Source organism: Pelodiscus sinensis, chromosome 3, assembly GCF_052426305.1.
Source record: "Pelodiscus sinensis isolate ZL-2025 chromosome 3, ASM5242630v1, whole genome shotgun sequence".
Classification (NCBI taxonomy): Eukaryota; Metazoa; Chordata; order Testudines; family Trionychidae; genus Pelodiscus; species Pelodiscus sinensis.
In genome coordinates, this window is record NC_143054.1 from 95,815,653 (window position 1) to 95,841,509 (window position 25,857).

The following is a 25,857-nucleotide window of genomic DNA, read 5'->3' on the forward strand; positions in this document are numbered from 1 at the left end:
GGGGGGGGGGGTATGTAGGACAGAGGGTCAAGGCCTCAGGCCAGATTAACTCTTTCAGGGTTAGTGGATTTTGTGGGCCCACCTAGGCTCTGGGGTGGGGCCAAAAATGAGTGGTTCAGTGTGCAGGACAGAGCTGCCAGTAAGTGAGTTAGGAATGGGGGTGCAAAATCTGGCTGGGAGGTGGGGGCAGGAGCAAGCTGGTGCTAAGTGTTTGGCCAGGAGGGAGGGGGCAGGAGCAGGGTGCTTGTGGAGGGTCTCTAATCGGGGAGAGGGAGCAGGAGCAGCTCAGCTGGTACCTGGTCGGGGGGAGGGGTGTCTCCAGGGATGAGTATCTCTTGGGCAGAATATGCAGGCAGCACTGGAAGAAGCACATGGGCAGCTCCTTTAAGAAATCCAGCCACTCCTTGTATGATCCTCCAACTGCCATCTTAACCCCCTCCTTCTCCCCCTCCCTCCCCCACACCTTCCCAGAGCATGGGGAAAGGAAGGGAAGATAAGAAAGTGCGCGTGTTGCTGTGGGGAGGGGAGGAGCAGTGCATATGCACTTCCTGAGAAGCCAGCTCTGGCGTGGAGCCTTGGTACTCGCCCCTACCCCTGTCCCTCTGCAGGAAGCCAGTGTTGGCTCTAATTTTGCGAGGGGCAGGAGGCTGTAGTGCCAACATGGGATGCTCAGTGCAGGTGGAGGGATTGAGGGGGGGCTGGGGACACTGCCTTGAGATCGACTGGCTGTGCTGATTACGATTGATTGGTTGGTTACCACGGATCTAGATATATTTAAAGGATGGCCAACTTTAATGTTGCCAAGTGCTTTGCTGAAATGAAGAGAGGTTTCATAACTCACCTGAACATAATTTTCAGTTCTTTGAAATACAATTGCTATTGTTTTTTTTTCCTTTTTTTTTTCTGATGCAGTGCAGTCCCATTTGAGGAAAGGGTGATAACTATTCTTCACTGGCTGCAGTTACCTGAATATGAAAGGTAGGTACATAAGAACATAGGTGTTAAATTTCAAATGTAAAGCTCCTGTTTACAGTGTTAGAATGTAATGTATTCATTAATCATTATTTTCTTAATGTGCAAGTTAGTTATATTTAATATAATACTGTGTGCATTATTTCAGTTACCTCAAAAAAAACCTAAGAGAGGGCATACTGGGTCAGACCAATGGTGAGTCTGTCTCAGTATCCTGCCTTGATAGTGGCAATGCCAGATGCTTCTGAGAGAATGAACAGAACAGCACAATTATCAAGTGATCCACCCCCCTGTCACCCAGTCCCAGAATTGGGCAATCCAAGGTTTGAGCTATCCATACATGAGTGCATCCCTGGCTATCTTGGTTAATAGCCATGATGGACTGATCTAATTCTAATTATCTAATTCTTTTCTGAACCCAGTTACACTTTTTGCCTTCATAGCATCCCCTAGCGATGATTTCCCCAGGTTGACTGTGCATTGTGTGAAGAAATAGTTCTTCTTTGTTTGCTTTAAACCTGCTACCTATTAATTTCATTGGGGTATTCTGGTTCTTGTGTTATGCAAAGAGGTAATTAACTCTTTCTTATTCATATTCTCCACACCATTCATGATTTGATAGACCTCTGCCATTATTCCCTACAAGTCCTCTTTTTCCAGGATGAATTGCCCCTGTCATTTTAATCTCTATTCATATGGAAGCTGTTACATACTTCTAATATTATTTGTTGCCCTTCTTGGAACTTTTTCCATTTCTACTATATCCTGTGACCAGAACTGAACACAATATTCAAGATGTAGTCATACCATGAATTTATGCAGTGGCATTGTGATATTTTCTGATTTATTATTTATCCCTTGCCTAACTTTTTAGACTGCCACTGAACACACATTTTCAGAGATCAGTCTATGATGTCTCCGAGATCTTTCTTACATGGTAACAACTAATTTAGACTCACATCATTTTATATGGGTAGCTGGGATTTTTTAGTTTTCCTACATGTATTACTTTGTATTTAGTAACATTACATTACATTTCATCCATTTTGTTGCCCCTCATCCAGTTTTATAAGTTCCCTTTGAAACTTTCCTCAGTCTGCTTTGGATTTAACTATCCTGAGTAATTTTGTATTGTTTGCAAATTTTACCACTCTGCTGTTTTCCCCCTTTCTTCAGATCATTAATGATCAACAAATTACTTGTTTCAAGCCTGTTTCTAAGCAAATTGTCTATTTCTTTCCCTTGTTTTAAAATGTTCCCTTACTAAATGATGCATAGTTATTTCTAATCCTTGATATCCACTGTTGAATTATAATTTTCCAGACTATTTTTCAATATATGTAAAATATTACATTTTTTGGTGCTGTTTGATATAGACCACACTTTTACACTCTGTATTTAGAAGAACCAGATACCTCAGGCCATAAGTTTGGACCAGTCAGCAGTCAAGTAAGTGGGTGGTTTTGTTTTTGTTTTTATTTTAAAGCTCTTTCCTGAGTTAGTGATGAGGCTTTGTAAAGCATATTAAATTTACAACCATAAACTGGAGCACTCGTCTGCTTTATAATTATTAGAAGGACTTTGTGGGAGGGTGAACATGACATAACATACATAGTAAAAGGGCTTATAATAAACGTGTGTTTTTTAATGCTAACAAATTAAGTACTGTTTTTTATGTATAATTAAAAATTGCAAATGTGGATGAGGTTATAAATGGTGTATCTTTTGCCCTTCTCTCCACCGATTTCCACGTCACTGAGTGCCAGTTCTCCCTTTTGACAAAAAATATTAGAAAATGTTGGGAAAAAACAGTTTTTTAGGAACATTATCAGATTAGGGGAAAAACACACTTGGTTTAAAAAAATGAGTTGAGAAAGATGACGTGACTAAAACATTTCAATCAGCTCTAATCCTAGTCCATTTTTGGCATATGGCTGTTCACGTTGTAAGTGGCAGTTGCTGTCTCAGAATCTCATTTAGGTGGATAGGAGTCCTATTTCCCTCCATTGCAGATTTTGCCCACTTTGGCATAGAAGAAGCAGGTGTTACTACTTCCTGTGTTGTACCCATTCTGTAAATAAAAAGAAGCCTTCAGTTTCCAGGATGGGTCAGTGTTACATCCTTCAGTACATGCATCTACCAAAAAAAAAAAAAAAAAAAAAAGGAAGGGAAAATAACTATTCAGTAATTTGGAAAAACTAGAGAGTGCTGCTATTTTGAACCCAGGAAAAGTTTTGGAATCTTTACCTGATTCCTCCAGATTTTACAGGAGGTATCATCAAGAGGCTTTCAGTTTCTCTTGTGCGGTGTGGGGAGGCTTTTACAAACAAAACACAGGTTCTATGATAATATTGAAAGGTCAATGCAGTTCTTTTGTTGACTTAACTGTCAACGAGAGCTCAACAGTTGTCTTTGTCTTTCTCCTCTCCCTATGTAATATAAAATTAAGTTATTAGCATAAAAAATATTTTAAAGATTAAAAACCAGTGAAAGCGTGATTCTGCAACTCTTACTTATGCAAGTAGTTCCATCCAGTAATGCAACAAGCTTATTATAAATGTTAATTGCTTGTATTGACTACTTATGCATCTAAATTATTCTTGCAAGTAGAGCTATGTCACCTAAGTCCTAAACATAAAAAGGAGTGAAGAACTGAGCCATAGGATGGCATTTCTTATGGTTTAAAATTAAATTTTCAATCTGTGATTAAGACCCGCAAGTCACCGATTCATCCCTCTATTTCCAGTTAAAGTGACCCAAATGAGAAACCATATAATTTACATGAAGATGAAACTGATTGGACTATTTTTATAAGAAATTCTCATTTTAAACAAATAGTTTATACTTAATCTGAAATGAAAACTTGGGTCTGACCAGGCAATCCTTATTCATATGAATAGTTCCACTAAAACCTATGGGTGCGTCTACACTGCATCCTTAACTCGAAATAAGAAATGTAATTTGAGCTATGCAATTTGCGTAGCTCATTTCGAGTTAATTTCACCGCTATTTTAAAATGTCCCTTAATCCTTGTGGAACAAGGTTTTCAGGGACGTCGGAATAGCAAGCCCATTATATTTTGAAATAATGGGCTTATTTCAAAGACATGTAATAGCTATTTTGGGATACCAGAAGTATCCTGTAATAACACCACATTGTAGACGTACCCTATGGGAATACTTATGGGAAGAGTCTGCAGAAAGAAGTATTTTATTTGTGTATGGGTCACGTTGTGTCTTACATTTTACATTCACCAATTTCAGATATATGAATTAGTTTCTAAATGCTTAACATCTGTTTTACATCGACACATTTCTATTGTGCAGGTCATTCTTGCACTACAGAGAGTGGACAACATTGTTGGGATGCTGATGGATGGCCTGAAACAACTGAACTTGCACAGATGCCTAAACATCATTCTTCTATCTGATCATGGTAAATTGATGCATCTACCGTGGCAAAATGAGAACAGATGCATAAATGGAACTAAGTGGCATGCTGCAATTTTTATTAACAGTTATTAATAATATAGTAAAATATTAATCTTTAGCACAGGAAGGGCACAACACACTCATCTCTCACTTCTACACCAGCTGTTTTATTGGTTCCAATGTGGAGGTTACTGGGCTCATTACTAATATAACCCTTAACTTGAGACAGGCAGGAGCAGCCCGAGGCCGGCTGTGGCAGCTGGTGCCTTCTGGCGCCTTAGGCAAGTGGCGCAATTGGCGCCCCTCGCCTGCACGGCCATCAATGGCCGTGGCATCATCATTGGGCGCCCAGGCCAGCGGCGCTCTAGGCAACTGCCTAGTTTGCCTAGGCTCATGGGCCGCCCCTGGAGACAGGGTCTCCTCAGTCTGCTCGCTAGGACTTAGTCCTAGCACTATCCCTCCTGCCAGGGGACAGAAGATGCAGAAAGATGGGGATCTCAACCCATGGAGGCCAGAAAGTCTGACATTGGCCCACAAAGTCTCACTTTGTCCCGTGATGCCCGAGGCCCATCACCAAAATCCCAGGTCTTTTATCTCTGGGAACTGTTCATTTTATCCTCTTAACTGCACTGGAAACTTATCACAAATTGTGATAAATTAATAACTCAGCCCAGCCTCACATTTTATGCTAATCAAATTCCTACTATGTACTGCTGTGGTTTGAAGGTGCCTCTAGATGAGAAAAAACTCCCCGATCTTCTGCCAATTAGTCCATGGGGGAAAAGTGTCCTTATTCCTGACACCTGAATCAGCTGGACTCACAGCCTGACAGATTCTGAGTTCCCATTCCTAGTGTAAGGAGAGTAGTCTAGGCTGATGGAAAGGTACAGAAAGAGGGTCCAAGTTAAATCTGGGAGCTGGGGAATGCTAGCCAGTCAGCACCCCCATCCTCTCAGCTGTCCAATGTCTGCAAGAAACCTGGTGTCCCTCAGCAAGTGTTTCTTTCTCACTGCTGGGATGATCCATTTTCACCCTGGCTCCATCAAGTTCCCTCACCCATGAAGGCAGGTGGTGACATTTTGTTTTCATAATAGAAATGCATAAAGTCAGATGTCTTCCCTTGTATAGAAAAATATTCTGGACCTGATTCTTTTTTTTACACCCCAGCCCCTTTACAGCTCTGGCGGTGTAAATGGACTTTAATGTAAATTACATTTTACAGTGCCAGAGCAATGTAAAGAGTCCACACTATATCTGAGAATCAGGACTTTTATTGTCAATTTTTGGAATTGGTCGGGGAGAATGATATAGTTCACTTTCATTTCACATGCTGCACCCAATTCTTTCTTCCCCCGTTTATCAGTTTAAGTGACTAAAAGCAAGAGATTCCATTTTAAGAATACATCTAGTTTTTATTTTTTATAACATTCTGGTTTCCTCTTTATTAAATAATTACACTATGGTGTACATATGCACATTGCACAAATGGTACCAAAAACCACAGCCATGTCCTGTTGTTTCCACTAGCTACCTCTGACCTCCCTTTTATTGCATGTCCCAGAAGTGAAAGGTTATATCCCCTCTACCACTCCAGCTCCTCCCAGTATCCTTTATTTTTCTCCTTCAGTGAGGAAATCTATTGCAGTTTTATTGTGAGGACTGATGTGAGAGTGTATTACTGGACTGCTGAAAGGGCAGATGTACATTATAAATTCACATTTCCTTCCTGCTGTTCAGTTCTCTTGTGCTTAGTGATAATTTAACCAGGAAAGCTACATTTTCCCTTTTGTACCAAAGAGCTACATATTCTGTTACCAAGAGTACCGCAGATTTGTACTAACGTTTCTAAAAACAACATTTTTTCCCCTCTGTAGGTATGGAAAAAGCTAGCTGCAGTAAAACAGTGTCCCTGAGCACATACATGGAGGATGTTCAAGATATCACAGTAATTCCTGGCCCAGCAGCTCGTTTACGTCCCCAAAATGTTCCAGATGAGTATTTCTCTTGTATGTAGCTGCTAAGCTAATTTGTGTTACATGATTATGTGTTTCTATATTTTTAAAAATAAAGTGAGAATTAATTTGTACAGAATACACTGATAGGGTGTGTCTAAACTACATTGCTCCATTGATGGAGCCATGTAGATTAGGCTGATGGCAGAGGGAAATGAAGCCGCGATTTAAATAATCGCGGCTTCATTTAAATTTAAATGGCTGCCGCCCTCTGCCGACCAGCTGATGATCAGCTGTTTGTTGGCAGATCGGGGCAGTCTGGACTTGCCGCTGTTGACAAGGAAGCCTTTGTCGACTGGCGCAGGTATGCCTCGTTTCATGCATACCTGCGCTGGTCGACAAAGGCTTCCTTGTCGACAGTGGCACGTCCAGATTGCCCCGATCTGCCAACAAACAGCTGATCATCAGCTGGTCGGCAGAGCGCGGCAGCCATTTAAATTTAAATGAAGCCGCGATTATTTAAATCACGGCTTCATTTCCCTCTGCCAATCAGCCTAATCTACATGGCTCCATCGACGGAGCCATGTAGTTTACACACCCATATTCTTCAGATTCAGTATTAGCTTATGGAGAAATTGAACCACAAGAATTGGGGAAACTGTTATGCTCTAGAAGCATAAATCTGCTCTTTAAAGGCATTTAAAGACATAGCTCGCTTACATGTAGAGCTGGGGCTCTCTTAGGCTATGTCTAGACTACATCACTCTTTTGAAAGAGGGATGTAAATTAGACATATCGAAATAGCAAATGAAGCTGGGATTTGAATTTCCCGTGCTTCATTTGCATAATTGCGTCATGGCTTCATCTGCAATTTCAATATGTCTAATTTACATCTCTCTTTCGAAAGAGGGATGTAGTCTAGATGCACCCTTAATCTCTCTTTGTGGTTTAGAATAACACAAATTATTAGATTCGATACTGGAGTCATTAGGCGATATTTAATGGCCTGTGATATATAATACATCAAATTAGATGACCTAATAATCCTTTGTGGCCTCAAGCTCTTTGAATCTTTCCTAGCCTCGACCCTATCCTTTTCTAAGAAAAATTGCTGGATTAAGTTTGCTTTGTTTCTTTTGGTGTTTTTTTTCCTTTGGAAGCTTATTAGAAACCTGTTTATAAACACGGTGCCAAGATTAAGTTATATCAAGAAAACTCCATGTTATTTGACTAAGACAATAGTTAGTGCTTTGTTTTGTGCACTTATGACAAAATCTTGAATGTCAAATTCCAGTTGGCAGCCTTTTTTTTCCTGTCAACCTTATTTAAACCATAAGTATTTGAACATTATAAGTCAGAGGTGGGGAACCTCCAGCAAGCTGTTTGTCAGGGTTATCCTTTGGCTGTGCCAAGAGATGGTTTGTTTATCCTGAGTACCTCCAGCCAATGAAGCCACAGAAAACAATGGCTTAGCCCCCACCACTTCCTACTACCCACATTCACTGGGAATGGCAAACCATGGCCACAGGGAGTTGTGAGGGCCCTTGCCTGTGAATGCTCAGATAAACAAACTGTCGGTTGGCCTGCCAGTTAAAAATCAATAGCTAAAGTGACTGGAGAGAAAAGAATATGAAGGAAACTTCTCCAGAAAAGACAGCTAGTTTTAAAAAGTATAGTTTGAAGATTTTCTTACTGATTTTGTTTTTACTGTTGATTCGTTTTCATACCGGAAAAGCAAGTTGCTTAATGATTTTTAATCTAGATGACTGTTATGTGGTATTGAATCAGCATTTCCTGATTGGAGATCTTTTATTTTGCATTTTTTTTGTTTAAACGTAGGTGACTAATTTTTACATCTGACTCTTCCAGTTGATTACCAGAATGTTACCAGTCAGCTTACAGTAAGTATTTTTAGTATCTGCTCATGCTTCTTGATTCATATTGACATGCATTATTATTTTACAGCATCAATATACTAGGCTCCTTACAGAACATATGAAAGGAGAGGGTCCCTGTCCAGATAGGTTACTCCCTAATTCTAGATATGCCGCAATGAAAGGAAGATAAATGGTAGGGAGAAAAGTGGACCAGGGTTACAGTAATAAGAGTTATAAGGAATACCCAGCATGGATTTGTCAAGAACAAATCATGCCATAACTACCTAATTTCCTCTTTTGACAGGATTACTGGTCTAGTGGGGGGGAAACATTAGCCATGATGCACCTTGGTCTCAGTAATGCTCTTGTCGTAGTCCTATCTGACATTATCATAAGAAAAGGAGGGAAGAGTGGTCTAGATTAAATTATAACAAGGTATGTACAGAACTGGTTAAAAGACTGTATGTCAGGGTGGCCAACAAATTTTGCTGGGTCCTGGACAAGATCTTGAGTGGAAGGGGTGGGACTGGGAGCAAGCAGCCCCCCCAGAGGTGCTTCGACCTCTGCCACTGCCACTGTGGCTTCAGTGGTCAGAAGCCCTGTGCCTTTTAAAACACTGGGCCCTGGGGCAGGTGCCCCCTTTCCTCCCTACTCCTCCTTGGTGGGCCTGCTGTCCTCAGAGAAGTTATCAGTGTTTCGCTTTGAAAGTGGGAGGGCATTATCTTGTGGAATTCCACAGAGATCAGTCTTAGGTTTGTTACTCCTCAATATTCAATATTTTCCCTAATGACTGGGAAAATGGAGTGGGAGAGTATGCTTATAATAATAATGGATGACCCCAAGATGGAGGTTAGGCATAGACTTCAGAATGACCGTAATAAATTAAATACTTATTCTGAAATGAACAAGATTAAATTCATTAAAGAAGGGTACAAAGTACTACCCTTAAAAAGGACAAATCAAATGCACAGCTGCAAAATGGGGAATAATTTGTTAGATGGTAGTGCTGCTGAAAAGGATTTGGGGATTATGCTAGCCAGCAACGTTGTGCAATTGAAGAAGAAGGCTAATATGATTGTGATATGGCTTAATGATAGTAGTGTATGTAAGACATGGGAGGTAGAGCTCCAGCAATGGTGAGACTTCAGCTGGCATGCTGTGTCTAATTCTTGGTGCCTCACTTTAGGAAAGATGTGGACTAACTGGAGAAATTCCAGAGGACAGCAGTGAAAATGATACAAGTTTTAGACAACCTGGCCTATGAGGGAGGTTAAAAAAATGGGGCATGTTTAGCCCTGAGAAAAGAAAACTGAAGGGGGACCTGTAATAGTCTTCAGATAAATGTTAAGGGCCATTCTAAAGAGAATGACTTTCCATGTCCTTTGAAGGTAGGACAGGAACTTAATTCTGCAACAAGGGTGATTTGGGGCAGCGTGTCTCAAACTTTTTGGGCTTTGGAGCCCTTTTCATGTGTAAAAATTTATGCGGAGCCCCAGCAGTTCACTGATTGTATGTGTTGTACTTATTGATGTTTCCAGTTTGTCAACCTCGCGGAGCCCCTGGAGATGTCTCGCAGAACCCTGGGGCTCCGCGGAGCACAGTTTGAGAAACACTGATTTAGGGTGGTATTATTAGGAAAAACTTTAGGATATTAGGAAAAGCTTTCTAAATACAAGAATAGTTAAGGACTGGAATGAGCTTCTGAGGGAAGCACCCTAAGTGCTGAAACCCGAGAGGCTTTGAAGAGCAGGTTGGACAAACATCTGTCAGGGTATGTCTACGCTACCCCCCTAGTTCGAACTAGGGGGGGTAATGTAGTCATACGGAGTTGCAAATGAAGCCCGGGATTTGAATTTCCCGGGCTTCATTTGCATAAAGCTGGACGGCGCCATTTTTAAATGCCGGCTAGTTCGGACCCCGTGCCGCGCGGCTACACGCGGCAAGGACTAACTAGTTCGGATTAGGCCTCATGGAACGAGGTGTACAGCTAGCTCGAACTAAGGGGGTAGCGTAGACATACCCTCAGTGATTATCTCTGTCTGTTTGTTTCTGTTTCAATGGAGGGGGCTGACATTGATAACACCTTTGAGATCCCTTCCAGTTCTACATTTCTATGATTCCTGTGACTAACTTTTGGCTTAAGTTTTGTTTGTCCATTCATTAGACTTTTCTGGTTTTTACTCCTCTCAGCTGACATTGCATCATACTCACTGTCCCAATCACCCCAGGCAGAAATCTCCTTACTGGCCTCATCAGGATTTTCTAGTTTCCTCTGTCCCCACCCCTGACTGCAAGCATGGTGGGAAATGGTTTCAGAAGGCTCTGGTAGCTACTCTTGTTGTAGATCGAAGGTTAGCACCCCTCCAAGTGGCTCAATCTAGTATTCCAGGAGCTGGCAAACTCCATGTAGGGATTACATAAAGGAAAAGAGAATGTTGCGGGTGGGAGAGAATATTTAACATCCATGGATGACCAATATATTAAAACCTTTGTATGTGTATGATTTTTCTGTAATATTGCATTACAGCATTCGCAAACTGGAAAATTTAACACCCTTAGACTTTGACATCTGGTTCATATGACACTTCTTATATAAAGAGAGACCTCAATCAATACATGTCTTAATACCAGTCAGTGTTATCAGATCCAATGTGGTTAGAACTTCATCAGAAAAAGGAGCAAAAAGGAGTTAGTTAAAAAAAATTAGTTGACAGCATCCCTTAAATCTAACTGTTTAATTACATATTGAATGAATGTAAGGAATTGATTATTATGAACCATCCAATAGGTCTTTGAGCATGAAACGCCTTTGAGAGAGACTCCCACTGATTTTTACAGAAGTTGGACCAGAGCCTTTGTCATTAATGTGCTGCTACAGTTTCTGATGTTCATAAGAATTGATACATGATGGTCACTACTAGTTTTTTCATACCCTATTAAATTTAAATCTTAATTTAAAATTTTCAGTGCATAGACCCGAATCAGCATTTCAAAGCATTTTTGAAAGAGTTCTTACCCAAGCGTTTTCACTACATCAACAATGACCGGATTGAACGTGTACATTTTTACTTAGACCCTCAGTGGCAACTTGCTAGGTAAGTTACCATTCATCAGTACCTGATGAAAGTAAAGAGTTTCTTGTCTTTGTCTTTTGCTCTTGGAGTTCAAAAATAAAACAAATTAATGATTTTAGATTGACAGTTATTGGACACTGAGATCTCCATTTTATGCACAGAACAAGTGTTATAGTGGAAAGTACACTTTTTCCTACATTGCCCTTGTGCCTGAATTGGAGGGATTCCCTTAGTCTATGTGAATTTCTCCTTGCTGAATATGCGTAAGTTGTGGGTGGGTTTTGTGATGTGTATGCTTGTCAGTTCAGAAGACTTCATTTCTGCAAAGCATTTAAGTACCTGCTTAATTCCCAAAGCATAAACTTAAATGTAAGCATGCATATAAGTACTTTGCTGAATCCGTGTCTGTCTGTGAGCTGCCATGAATCTCCTCACTTCTCATAAGCCATTGAACAACACGTTGTACTTTTAGCTGCTAGCTATACAGGCTGAAACTTTGCTGGGGCCCTATAGATGACATTTCCTGAGCCATCCCCTATTATGTCTTGTTCTCTTATTTCACTGTCAGAAATGCATTGGGTCTTCTGACCTGTACATTTACCTTTGCCAGAAGAATAGTGTATATTGTGTAGTGGTAATGAAGGTGTAATTTAGGAATGGATCAGTTGTCCACATATATATATATATATATAACATGCTGAAATTTGATGAGAGAATCTATAAGGTGCATGTCTTATGACCTTTAGAATAAACATGCAAATGTAAAGCTAATTAATTTACTAAAATCCCTAAAACGCTAAAGACCAAAATAATTGAACTGAGGTTACAATGGAGATCAGAAGAATTAATCAAGGAAACTAACAGTAGTATACATTGGAGTCAGTAGTATAACATAGATTATTATACAATAATAATATAGATTGAGATCAACAACTGATAAAGTTATTGCATGAACACCATCTATAATCAAATCATGAAACCAGTTAAACACTAACCCTGGAAACCAAAAGCTGAGTAGCTTCTTTCTGAGCCCCAGCAAAATACTATATTCCCTCAGACCACCAGTAATTAATGAACTTAAGTTTTCTCCCACTCCCTACCTAATCTATTTTAAATACAGTTTAATCATCAGCTAACAGTTTCCCTTTTGGGAAGGTGGAGGGTCCAGGGCAGACTGACCATTCCAGCCCAGGCTCCAGGGTCCGGCCTGCTACCTGGCCAACTCTTGTGGGCTGCAAGTAGTCAAAGGCTGGCAGGGAGAAGCCTCAGCCCTGGGATCTTGAGTAGTAGCTGCAGCAGGAAGAGACGGGCAGTGCTGTGGCTATCTTCATCATAGCACCGGCCAGTGCCACAGCCATCCCGGGCTGTCCAGGTTTTACTTATGGCTTCTAGCGTGGGTAGGGGTTAGGGCTGCCGAGGGAGGAGGTGGGGCTGGCACTTAACTGAGGAGAAGCAGGAGGCAAAGGCATGTGGTGAGGAGGGAGAGACTCACTACTTTCTGTCTAGTCCACTTCAGCCCATTCACCAGGAGGATACAGCCACTGTGAATGACTTACAGAGGTTATTACAGCTGCAGATGGCAGCCTCTATTTCAGAATTTAAAAGTTTACTCTTGCAGAGTTTACAGACTGGGATATAAGGGGCATGGGATATAGACTTCACTTTAACTAGTGTCTTGTTTTATGCTGCAAACAAGGCTGCTGACTATATATTTACATAGATCCATTTTGTAAAGTGCTATTGGTTACACTCTTTTAAATAGAAAACCATCTGAGATCAAGCATTGCCATGGCGGGTTCCATGGCTCAGACAATCTCTTCGTGAATATGCAGGTAAGATTCAGAAGATGGTAATGATTATGTTTGCTCTTATTTTTAATTTACTTTGTTCCCAGGTTGCAAAGGATGATTTTTGTGTATATGTTTAATTCAGCACATGGCCTGTGATGGGGTGTATCTGGCTTGCTTAGAGAATGCCTCAATAGAACAAACATCTTGGAAGCTAGAGAGACCTCCTCATCCAAGGGCTAGAAAGGCTAGCCGCAGCCAATCCGAGCTTAGCAGACCTAGATAAAAGGAGCTGCAGGAGTTTAGCTGGGGCCAGTGAAGTGAAGGAAGGGGCTAGAGAAGAGCCTGTGGACTCATGCCCTGAGATAGGCTTGAAAAAAAAAAAGGGCCTGGTATGTGGCTGTGGTTTATAGGGTCCCTGGGTTAGAACACAGAATTCCCGTACCAGCCATAGGTAAAATGGGGTAAATCCCAAGAAGGGAATGGGCTTTTTTTGGAAGTCTGATCAAAGGGCTGAATTTAAAGAACCCAGAGACAGGACTGAATACAGTAGAATCTCAAAGGTGTGAACACCTGAGATATGGACTTACTGGCCAATTGGATACCATATGGAACTAGAAGTCCTCAATCATACAATAGCTTAGACAAAAAAAGAAAGAAAAAAAAAAAAAGGAAATACTGTACCATCTTGGAGCTTCAGCCACAAGCCTGCAGCTTACAATGGCTTCAGTTTATGTAATAGTATGTACACTTTTTTCACTGTAACATTCCTTACAGACAAAAGTAAATTGGAATTTTGTTTAAATTGTAGGCTCTCTTCATTGGCTTTGGACCTGGATTCAAGTTCAAGACTCAAGTTGACCCTTTTGAAAATATTGAAGTCTACAATTTAATGTGTGGTAAGACTAAGTGATTGTCCTTTTACCTCATAAACCCCAGAAAACCCCTTTGGACATAAAAATAAAAACCTTAATAAAGATGTGTATAAATCTGATGAAGCGTCTCCCTTATGACCTAATTTCATAAAGTTGAAGCCATCTGTGTTCCTGAGAGAGACCAGACCTCTAAAGTAAAAAAGATTAATGTGAACTCTCTGACTGGAAAAAAATGTCTTTTGGCATAAGAATTAAAACAATCCTTTCTGATGCAGCTACATTGTAGCTTTTCTAGACTACATGATTGATTTGTTTCCTGCACTTCCTTGTGTGCCTGTGTGCTTACTTGACAATACAATCCTCGTACCATAAACAGGACACTTGTCACTTTGTTTCCTATACCATTACCACGTATTGCACTAGCAATATCAACCTAAGATCCCTTTCTGTAAACTGAATGGTTAGTTGGCTTCTTTGCTCTCCCTTTGTATTATGTTGTCTTTTACTTTACTTTTCTCTACTCCTGGTTTCTTTAGCTAAACATTGTCTTCCATTGTCTGTCAATGATCCTACACATCTCTCTCTTTGCCTGCTAGTTTCCTCTGTGCCCCATCTGTCTTTCCAGGGGAGGCTTCAGAGGTGACACTTCTTCCTTCTTTTTCACTGACGTTTACCTTTGTACTAGCTCCTCCTTCTTCAAAGGAGATACTGTTATGAAAGGCTTTGAGCAAGAAAAACTGGTAAGCGTGTGAATAGGCCCACTGAAGTCAGTGGAAAAGTTCCGGTGCCTAAATATTTTAGTGGGTCAGGGCCATTGGCAGCAAGTCATGTCACTTTTTCTCTTTCTTGCGGGTATATTGTTGTATTCCCCTTAATATTCAGTTTGAATTGTTTGTAGATTTGCTTGGTTTAACACCAGCCTACAACAATGGAACTCATGGAAGCCTAAATCACCTTCTAAAGAATCCTGTTTACATTCCAAGCCATCCAGAAGAGGAAAGTCATCCTTCTGAATATCCACTCATGAAAACCACACCATTGGACATTGGTTGCTCATGTAATTTGTCAGTAAGTGTTCCGATGGATAAAGCTGCTGAGTCAAAATAATTTGTTTGTCATTGTGTCTGAAACTCTGTATTTCCCAGTGTGATAGCTACATTCATCCCACAATGTTGTCATCTGTAGGCCTGATAGAGTGCCCATTGACATCAATGGAAAGATTCTCTTGATTTTAATGGGCATTAAATAAAGAGACCCTGAGGTATCATTTCACATAGGACCAAATTCTGCCATTGGAAGGCAAAGTTTGATGGAGAAGCATTGGATCTCCTGAATTTTCTTCCTATGGAGGACAGTTGTATATAAAATTGAAGGTATTTTTTTAATGTAAACCTTGATCGTGCATGCCCTCCAATTGACTTCACTGGTGTGACGTCTATACTACAATCCTCTTCCGCAAGAGGAAATGCAAATGGAGTGCTCATTTGCATAGGTCGCACTCTCATTTGCATTTCCTCCTCAGATCCCTTTTGTCCAAGAGGTTTTTGCGCAAAAAAGCACTTGTAGACAGCTCCTTTTTGAACAAAGCCCCCCTTTTGTGCAAAAAGGAGCCGTCTACACAGTGCTTTTTTTTTTTTTTTTTTTCACAAAAGCCTCTTATGCAAAAGGATCTGAGGAGGAAATGCAAATGAGAGTGTGACGTATGCAAATGAGCACTCCATTTGCATTTCCTCTTGTGGAAGAGGATCATAGTATAGACGCAGCCTGGGAGTTTCATGTGTGGAAGGCTTGTGGAACAGAGGGTTTCAGTTTAAAAAGGGTTTTGTATATTTATTGTAAAGTACTGTTGGCAGGGAACTGTGCTGTTATAGTAGCATTCCCTGTGTTTGTTTTATAGGGCTTGCTGATAAGGGAATTTCAGCAACAGTTAAATCACACTACATCAGAAGGTAAGCATTTTATTTTATAGGCGAAAATGTTGGTTTTTTTTCTAAGAAGTAAAAAACATGTTATTTATTTTATTAAATTTGATCTATGTCTAGATTTATCTTGGGTCCTTCTCAAGTACATGGCTAAACAAAGCATCTCATCTTTTATCTATGTTCACCTGAACTATTTGTACCCTGTCGTGTAAACTGCTGTTCTTTAAAACTCTGTTACTATGCTTTTATAAAGAGGTAGTATATATTTGGGCCAGTAGTACATGGTTGCTCTGTTAGGGTACATCTAGACTAAAGGCTTCTGTCGACAGAAGTTTTGTCGACAAAGAGCGTCTACACTACATTCAGTTCTGTTGACAAAGCAAGCTGCTTTGTTGACATGGTAGTGTAGATGCAAAGGACAGTTTACATGCAATAACACCTTCTGTCGACAGAAACTCTGTCGACAGACGGCGTTATGCCTCGTAAATGAGGTTTACCAGCGTCAACAAAACTGCTGAGTTCTGTCGACGTTAGGTCGACAGAACTCAGCGGTAGTGTAGACGCGGGTATAGTTTTGTCGACGAAAGTCCACTTTTGTCGACAAAACTCTGTAGTCTAGACACACCCTAAAATATAGAACTGGTCTGATATATATATGGTAACTTATTTCTTGATTATCTGGAAATACTTTATATTTTACAATATGGTATACATAAGAATTTCATCAGAAATTTAAACCCCCACAAATATTAATGTCTCAATGCTAGCATATATGATAAAACATAGAAGATCTTTACTTTAGATGGTCTAGAATATTAATCATAAGAGTAAAATAAATTTATATGGTCAACAGCATATCTGCATTACTCTGATTTGCACTAGAATATATTCTTTTATGATCATATGGAAGCTGTTTTTCCCTCTTAATGAACCTTTGGCCAATAGTCAGTGTCTGAGTCATGATCACTAAAACTTATTTAATAGTCACATGGAATGCATCTGCTGGCATTAATAATACTGAAAATGGATTCTGATTGATTAGAATGTTAGAAAGATCAATAAGCTGCTTATGAGCCTTATTCTGTATTTGTGTTCCATACAGGGGTTACATCACTATCTTGCATAAAAAGAAATTCAGTACCCATGAGTAACCGCCTTTAATAGCTATAAGAGTTATATCCCCACTGAAGGCAGGATTCATCATTTTTTGTCTACTCCTGCATAACATAGTGTGTGTAGTACTGTGGCGTAAGTGGTGAAATAGAGTTTTTCATTAGTCTACACAACAATAACAGCAGATACTTTAAACACATACTCCATAATCTCTTAAAATTCTTGCTTTCAGTACTTCGTAGCACTCATGTAGATGGTCAACAAAATGAGAGCTGCTTAGTAACTTTTTATGCCTGATCCAGGGAATCAAGGTCCCAAGGTATTCAGTGGGTAGTCCCATTGAAGTTAGTGGGTCTACTGACTTGCTTAAAATTAAGCACATCCTTAATTACCATGCTGAAACAGGGCCTGATTAATAGATGCAGGATCAGGCCCATAATTCCATCTGATTCACTTTTGTAAAAATGTACCTCTGAGGGCCTGATCCTACATCCATTGAAGTTAATGGGAGCTTTGTCATTATCTTCAATGGAAGCAAGACCATTCTGCATGTTTAATAGTTTATATAACAATATTCTGGTCATTTAGATCGTGATGTTAAAAGTTTAGTGACTTCACTTAACAAACATAGTGGAATCTCAGAGTTACGAACACCAGAGTTACAACCTAACCGGTCAACCACACATCTTATTTGGAACCAGAAGTACACAATCAGTCAGTAGCAGGTGGGGGGGGGGGGGGAAACAAATGTAGTACAATATTTTTAGTTGTTTATATTTAACACAGTAAAGGGAAAGTTTTAAATATAAGATTTTTTACAAGGTAAGGAAACTGCTTTTTGTGCTTGTTTCATTTAAATTAAGACGGTTAAAAGCAACATTTTTTTTCTGCATAGTAAATCTTCAAAGCTATATTAAATTAATATTCTTCTGCAAACTTTTGAAAAAACACCATAACATTTTGTATTGAGTTATGAACGTTTCAGAGTTAGAAATAACCTCCATTTCCGAGGTGTTCATAACTCTTGGATTCTACAGTACAAGAGAAAGGAATCACTAATAAAAAACACAGTGACCATCCTATAATACTATGGGGAGGTAGCGAGGATCTTGTGCAGAAAGCAAACAGATAAATCCCTTCTAGATTCTAAAGAAAAGGACGCTACATAGCCATACAGGGAAAAGAGCCACACAGAATGTTCACCGTGCTTAATTATTCTGCATTCTATGGAAAAATTTAATACTGATCTGTAATTACCCTGTACTGTGGTTGTGTTGCAATTACAGTGAAAGCTTTATCATCTGGCACTCTGTTGACCAGAAAACTGGCATATGCCTGACTCCTGCCTGTCCAGCCAACTGTTGCAGGGCTTCTGACAGATGGCGCTGACGTCATCAGTCATTGATTGATTTCAGTGTAATTCTTTGAAGTCCGTTAATTAAAATTAATTATATGACTTACTATTTAGATGCATAGCTTCAGTAAATCTGAAGTCTGTCCCTATCCTTTCAATGTATATCCAAACCTATCAACCGGTCATTGTCTCTCTTAAGAACTAGGAATAGTGGATTCGAGGAGAAAAACTTGAACTGAAATATCCACCCAGTTTTTGGGGAAATCTAGGACTAAGGATGTTAAAGAGTGGTTATCTGGCTAATTGCGTAGTCGATACAAATTGTATCGACTACACGATTAGTCGATAAGGAGGCCACTCTGCGGAGCCACACTGGGTGTAGCTCCCAGAGCCATTGTGAGCTAGGCCTGAGCAGTCCCAGTGCACGTGGCTCCGGGACCGCTGCACCTCTGCATTTTAAATGTAGTAAGAACTGGGTGGCTCTTACTACATTTAAAATGAAGAGGCGCAGTGGTCCCAGAACAGCACGGCCTGGGATTGTTCAGTCCCAGCTCGCACTGGATCCCAGCAGTCCTTGTTCACGGCAGCCAGGGCTGGCCGCAGACAGGGGCTGCTGCTAAAGTGGCCCCTGCCCGCATCCAGCCAGGGCCGTTGCGGATGGGGGCTGCTTGGTGGCAGCAAACCTTGTCCGTCAGGGGGCCCAGCTCCTCATTGGGACCCCCGCAGACAGGAGTTGCTGCAGGAGCAGCCTCTCCTATCCTCCCTCTTTTACCTCTGACAGGGTATGTCTACGTAGCAGTGCTAAACTTGAAATAACCTATGCAACTTGAGCTACGCTAATTGCGTAGCTTACGTAGAAATAGAGTATTTTGAATGTGGATACATCTACACAGCACTTATTTCAAAATAGAGAACTCTTCCTTTAACATCCCTTACTTTTCATACAATGAGGTTTACAGAAGTCGGAGTAAGAAGCCCATTATTTCGAATGTATTTAGAAATACCGAGCTTGCTGTATAGACACGCAATACATTATTTTGGAATTATGTCAATTTTTTCAAAATAATTCTTCTGTATACACAGACGTACCCATAAAAGCAGTGGGGGGGGGGGGGCTTTTAAGTAGGCTCCCCCAGCACTGGCTCTTGTCTTCTCCTTCCCCTCTCCCTCCCGCCACCGCTACCTCTCATACAGAAGGAGCAAGGGACAGGGGGAGCAAATAGTCAAATATTCCACTCAACTGCCCAATAACCTTATGCTTATCAGATACTCGAGTAGTTGACTACTCCTTACATCCCTATTTAGGATCAACTGTAATTTTTAAATGGTTGCTTTGTACTGGCAAAATGCATTACTTCCCTTTTGGGTTTAATACTACTCTAAATCTAAATCTCTGATATTGGTTATTTACTGATCTGTTGCATGATCACAAAAGTGGTCTGCAAGTTAGTACCTTTCTCTTACTCTTGTTTTAATCAGGTTTTTTTGTGTGTGGTAGTTGGAAATTGTGGCAAGCTCTTGCCATCACAAGAAATATGAAGGTGCTTTCCAGAAAATCTCAACAAATATGCAAAGTACATAGAACTTGTAATTAAACCCATTTTTCTTCTTAGTAAAGAAGATAGAAAAATACAGTTTGCCTTATGGGAGACCCAGGGTTCTACAGAAGAACAGCACATACTCCCTCCTTTATCATCAGCAGTATGTGAGTGGATACAGCCAGGATCTCAATATGCCTTTGTGGAGTGCCTACACTGTTAACAAATATGTAAGTGTTTGCTGGCTTCTGTAATACTATGCTCTTCCTACTGTTACTTTTTATATTTTTGATCAGAGGTTATTTTTTTGTTGTTTTTATGTAAGCTAGAAGCACCTCTGCTTTTGAATATTGGTTGCCCCAAAATTCACACAATAGCTGCCCATAGCATCTGTCCCATGGAAACACTCAGAGAAGAGAGACTTTGGGGAGGAAAACTTACAATGAATAGACTGTGGCTCCTCAACCTTCCCTGAAGAGAGCTGCAGTTCTGCCTCCAGGAGACAGTAGCTGATAACCAATAGAGAGAGGCCCTGTGAATCTATTTTGGCCTTCGCCTCTGGATGTGCCAACTCTGGCAGAGTGGCTCCAGAGTCTCCAAGCTTTTAAAGCTGCCTCTGGCACCTCAACATTAAGCATGGGGCCTTTTCTAAAGCACATCATATGTAGTTTCTGTGTGGCTAGTGTATGATAAGAGACCATGCAGGTCCTCAACATGTTTTTTTCCTTTTCCCAAAGCAGGGAGGCCATTTATGGAGTCTGAGGAAGGGAGAAATGGCAGTAAAATTAATGCTATTCATTCATACCCATCTTTTACATAAAGAATAGGGGAGTTCTGCTTGGAAATCTTATGGGCACAACTAACCCAAGCATTTTAGAACTGTAATTTCTGTTCCTGAGACTATTTAAAAAATAAAAAATAGCCACCTTCTTTCCTGTATGCCACTTGGTTAACAGATAGATAGATTAATATTTATAGTCTGTAAGGCTAGAAGGAATAGCTAGATCACTTAGTCTAACTTCCACTATAAAACAAGTAATTACATTTCACCAAGGGCATGTCTACACAGCAGGGCTAAAGCCAAAATAAGCTATGCAACTTGAGCTAGGTGAATTGCACAGCTTAAGTCAAAATGGCTTACTTTGGCTTTTGGCGCAGGCAGTCTGAGAGAGAGCACTCTTCCTTCAACTTCCCTTACTCCTCATAAAATGAGGAGTGAACTAAGAAGTCCTCCAGCTCAACATTATTTTGACATTGTCAAAATAACTGCTTGAAGTGTAGATGTGAACTGTTATTTCGGAATAACAAAATACTGACATTATTCCAAAAATAACACTGCTGTGTAGACGTAACCCTACTTACCTCTGCATTGAGCCCAGTAACTTATGTTTGGCTTGGGATACTGACTGTAACTAATGACAAGAACCTAAATCCAATTCTTAAATATTTAATGATTCAACTCATCGCCAAATACACAGATCCCTGATGTCCTCTTCTACACAGTCACCTTTGAAATTACAATAAATATTCACACGAATCCATGGGAAGTGTGAAATTACAATAAATATTCACATGAATCCATGGGAAGTGTATCTTTATAGTAATATAACCTGAAACACACCTGATGGTATAGAACCATGGTGTCCAACCAGTTCTGAAGCAGTAGCCACTATGCTATAGTGGCTGCTGCTATAACAAACAAACCATACTCAACTGGCCAAATAGCCACATGTGGCTATTAGTGTGTTGAACACCATGGAAATAGAAGATTACATTATTTCCTAGAAATTTTTCTTAAAGTGGTTTTTAGATTTAGGATCAGCCAGGAATATTATTCAACATGATTACTTGGGGAAATTGTAGAGTTTTCAATAAATGTTTATTATTTTAAACAATAATAATTCAAAACTATGCATAAGAATAAGCTACAGGCAAACACATACTTCACAAAAATAAAACCCCACTAAATCACTTAATTGCTATAACACCGCCCAAGGAATCTCAAGCACTTCTAACATGCACATCTGAATTTTTGCCTAATCAAAATAAGGATATAGGAGTATTTACTCCATTTGTAATTCAATCTCCTCACACAACTTTTGGATAGAAAGCTGGCTAGAATGTCGGGCCTAATGGGTAGTGATCAACAGCTCGATGTCAGGTTGGCGGTCAGTTTCTAGTGACCTAGACAGATCAGAGGATTGGGTCAAAAGAAATCTGATGAGGTTCAACAAGGACAAGTGTAGAGTCCTGCACTTGGGATGGAAGAAACCCAAGCATTGTTACTTACAGGTTGGATACCTACTGGCTAAGTAACAGTTCTGCAGAAAAGGACCTGGGGATTACAGTGGATGAGAAGCTGGATATGAGTCAACAATGTGCCTTGCACATTAGGTTGCATTAGGAGGAGCATTTATTAGAAGTGATTATTGCCCTTTATTCAGCTCTGGTGAGGCCACATCTGGCATATTGTGTCCAGTTCTGGGCCCCACACTATAAAAAGGATGTGGACACATTGGAGAGGGTCCAGCGGAGGGCAACCAAAATGATTAGGGAGCTGGAGCACGTGACGTATGAGGAGAGGCTGAGGGATTTGGATTTGTTTCGTCTACAGATGAGAAGAGTGAGGGGGGATTTGATAGCAGCCTTCAACTTCCTGAAGAGAGGTTCCAAAGAAGATGGAGAAAGGCTGTTCGCAGTAGTGACAGATGACATACAAGGAGCAGTGGTCTCAAGATACAGTGGGGGAGGTCTAGGTTGGATATTAGGAAAAACTATTTCACTAGGAGGGTGGTGAAGCACTGGAATGGGTTACCTAGGGAGGTGGTGGAATCTCCAGCCCTAGAGGTTTTTAAGTCTTGGCTTGACAAAGCCCTGGCTAGATTGATTTAGTTGGGATTGGTCCTGCCTTGGGCAGGGGGCTGGACTTGATGTCCTCCTAAGGTCTCTTCCAGCTCTATGATTCTAACTTGGAGCAATTGCAGACAATTATTTATGGTTTTGCAAACCCAAGTATTGAAGTGAACCATGATGGTGACTCTTGTACAGCAAATTATTATTCTGTTTCTGTTCAATAGGATAACCGGACTGCTTCTGTGCGAAATGTGCCCAGCTGTTTACATGTGGACATTCGTATCCCTTCTCGTTCTAGTCATACTTGTTCATTTTACAAAAGTCGCCATCAACTGAACTATGGATTTCTTTTCCCTCCAAGTAAATTAACAATCATCTTCACATGACTTGGCTGAGTTCTGTCATTTCTGTGTTTGCTCATGCAATAGTGGAAAGGGATACCCTTTGTAATAAAATGATCCAGTGAATTAATTGAAGGCATCAGGTTGCTACTATTAAGCCATTTGCAGTGTAGTCCATTTCAATTTTCGGAGTAGGACTCTCTGAACTTTGGCAGGTGGCGGGTTGCTCAAGATGTTCTTTCTTTCTCTGTCATCAAAGACAATTCAGGGTGTCTTGAATGAAGGAAAAGAGGAGAATCTCTTACAAAACAAACTTTGGCAGAACCAACAATTAGACCAACTCTGGGTGAAATCCTGGCTCCGCTGAAGTCAATGGGTTTTTGCCAGGATTTCATAAGCTGACAGGGTATGTCTTCACTTGTCCCCTAAATCAGACTAGGGAGGCAAATGAAGCATACCGAACTTGCTAATGAAGCGCGGGATTTAAATATCCTGGACTTGCTTAGCATATTCGCGTCCGGTTGCCATTTTAAAATGCCGGTAGCCCAAATTAATTTGCCGCATGTAGACATGGTAGTTCGATCCAAAACTCTTCCCTGAGGAGTAACAGTTCCATGAGGAGTAACAGTTAATTTGAGGGAAGGGCGACCGGCTGTGAATATGCTAATCAAGCTTGGGATATTTAAATCCCGTGCTTCATTAGCAACTTCGGTATGCTTCATTTGCCTCCCTAGCCCGAACTAGGGGGCAAGTGTAGACATACCCTTAGTTATAATGTATTGGTTCACTCGATGAAAACATTGGTCAGAGTATTTTTCATCCTTTTAAACAATAGCATGGAATTATTTCCACCATCTCTCTAGAGGTTTGAGAGAGTGTCAGATTTCCAACATGACACCTTAGATAGGAAAGGGAAAGAAGTTTATGAACTCTGAATCAAGTCTTATGAACTGGGAAAACAAAAGTAGTTCAAGTTTCAAACTTTCTTCTTCCTATGTGGTTACCATTTGAAAAAACCCACGTTTCCTGTACCAGAATGCTTATGTCAAATATTGGAGTGTGGTTTTCAGTGGGAAACTTCTTTTAATCAACTCAAATTGATTTTATTTTATATGTGAAATATTGTATTGTCTCACACCAGGTTTTCAGTAAAATAATTCATTGTTTACACTCAAATGGTCCTGATTCTCTCTCAACTTATGTAGCTATTTATAACTGTGCAGGCCCACTGACAGCAATTCTGGGCCCTGGGGTAGAAATCAATGGGTCCCCTGCTCCCTTCCCTCGGCTGGGACCACAAGCCTCTGCCACCTAAAGAAGCCCCAAGCACACAACACACCGTACCACAAAATCTCTGGGCTGATCTGCCCTATCTCTCTCCTGATTGGAGGAGTCTCAAGGCAACCACACCATGCCTTTCCTCCCTTCTACAGACCCAACTGGGGAAAAACTGAAGTAGTGTCTCTTGATTCAAAGATGCTTTTTCTATGTCCCATGCAGGTTCCAGAGCCCAGTAATCCGACCTTGGAACCTGAATGGGGCATATCAAGAGATGTTTTCACCTTCCCCAGAGCAGGCAGGGCTACCACAGCAGTGGCTGGGAGCTCCAGGCCCTTTTTAAGTTGCCCGGCTCCCTGGTCAATTGCCCCCATTACCTCCCCCTCCCTGTCGACGAGTTGTACCTGTGCAAAGTGAATGTGGAACACATTTATTCTGATCCAGTTGCATTTCACTCCTACTTTGCACAGATGTAAATGGCTACAAAAGGTGCTGGACAGTGGAAAGTCAGGTATTATTGGCAGTATTTGGTACTTTCTTTTAAAAAAAATTGCTAGCTTAAATAGAGCTGGGCCCTTCTGTTTTTCTTATCTATTCTGTGGATAGAATGAGTTTGTACAGTACCTACCAATGACATTTAAAAGTATGTACTGACTTTTTTTAAAACATTTTCAGGACTGTGTCCACTTTATATTTGACAATTGCACTTACTGTGGCTGCTAACTAGATTACTTTATTCTCTATGTACCAGATCTATCACCCATTTAAAAGACTGAACAGACTCCCATTGACCTAATGAGTGCAGAATCAGGCCCCAAATATATTTACCTTTTTTAAAAAGATCAGACCCTTGGTAACATTTTTAAGTTGTTCTATTTAACCTCCTTGTTGCTGGCATTTCATGACTTTCTAAGTAATCTTGCAAGGTAATAAATACATTTTAATAATTCATTATTTATAGATCTAAGAAAAAACACAAAGAAGAGTTCCTATGAAGCGCTACTTAACAGCAACATTGTGCCAATGTATGACGAGTTTAAAGGTAATTATGTAATTAATTTGCATGAAAAACATTGCTGACTTGTTTCAAAATCACTGCAAAAAGATCCCTGGCTCAGCAGCCTTTGTAAATTAAGTCTCAGCTAAGAGAATTGATCCAGATTATGAACTCCTTGTTTACATGGGTAAGAAGTTATTGATGTGAGTAATTTTACTAAAGCCCACATGAACTCACCACGAGTTTAGGGTTCCCAGCCTCTGTCCCTGTGTAAACAAAGGCTTAGAACTCATTTCTTAATTTACCATTTGACAGTATTTTATTGCTTATTTTTCCTCTTCTCAATTTCACCGGGTATGTTGGGCAGAGGGTCTTTATTGGACACTGATGCAGTTAAATAATCAACATTTTCCAGTTTAGGAATGTTTTCTAGACTCAAAGATGGCCTTGTGCCTGAGTTTCTTATCTGAAATCTGGTCTGCTATAGTAATAA

At 40.4% G+C, this 25,857-nt stretch overlaps 1 protein-coding gene across 1 annotated transcript in view; it reads left to right on the forward strand.

The window, feature by feature from the left end:
- The window catches only part of ENPP1 (ectonucleotide pyrophosphatase/phosphodiesterase 1), a 70,056-nt gene that overhangs the window by 39,567 nt on the left and 4,632 nt on the right, over positions 1 to 25,857 (forward strand). The window contains exons 10-22 of the mRNA XM_006127287.5: positions 913 to 978; positions 2,349 to 2,421; positions 4,299 to 4,407; positions 6,278 to 6,409; positions 8,225 to 8,256; positions 11,200 to 11,327; positions 13,069 to 13,138; positions 13,905 to 13,992; positions 14,867 to 15,036; positions 15,866 to 15,917; positions 19,971 to 20,125; positions 22,973 to 23,108; positions 25,329 to 25,409. Of these exons, the coding sequence (XP_006127349.3) occupies positions 913 to 978; positions 2,349 to 2,421; positions 4,299 to 4,407; positions 6,278 to 6,409; positions 8,225 to 8,256; positions 11,200 to 11,327; positions 13,069 to 13,138; positions 13,905 to 13,992; positions 14,867 to 15,036; positions 15,866 to 15,917; positions 19,971 to 20,125; positions 22,973 to 23,108; positions 25,329 to 25,409 (1,292 nt within the window). The remainder of the gene's footprint in view (positions 1 to 912; positions 979 to 2,348; positions 2,422 to 4,298; positions 4,408 to 6,277; positions 6,410 to 8,224; positions 8,257 to 11,199; positions 11,328 to 13,068; positions 13,139 to 13,904; positions 13,993 to 14,866; positions 15,037 to 15,865; positions 15,918 to 19,970; positions 20,126 to 22,972; positions 23,109 to 25,328; positions 25,410 to 25,857) is intronic.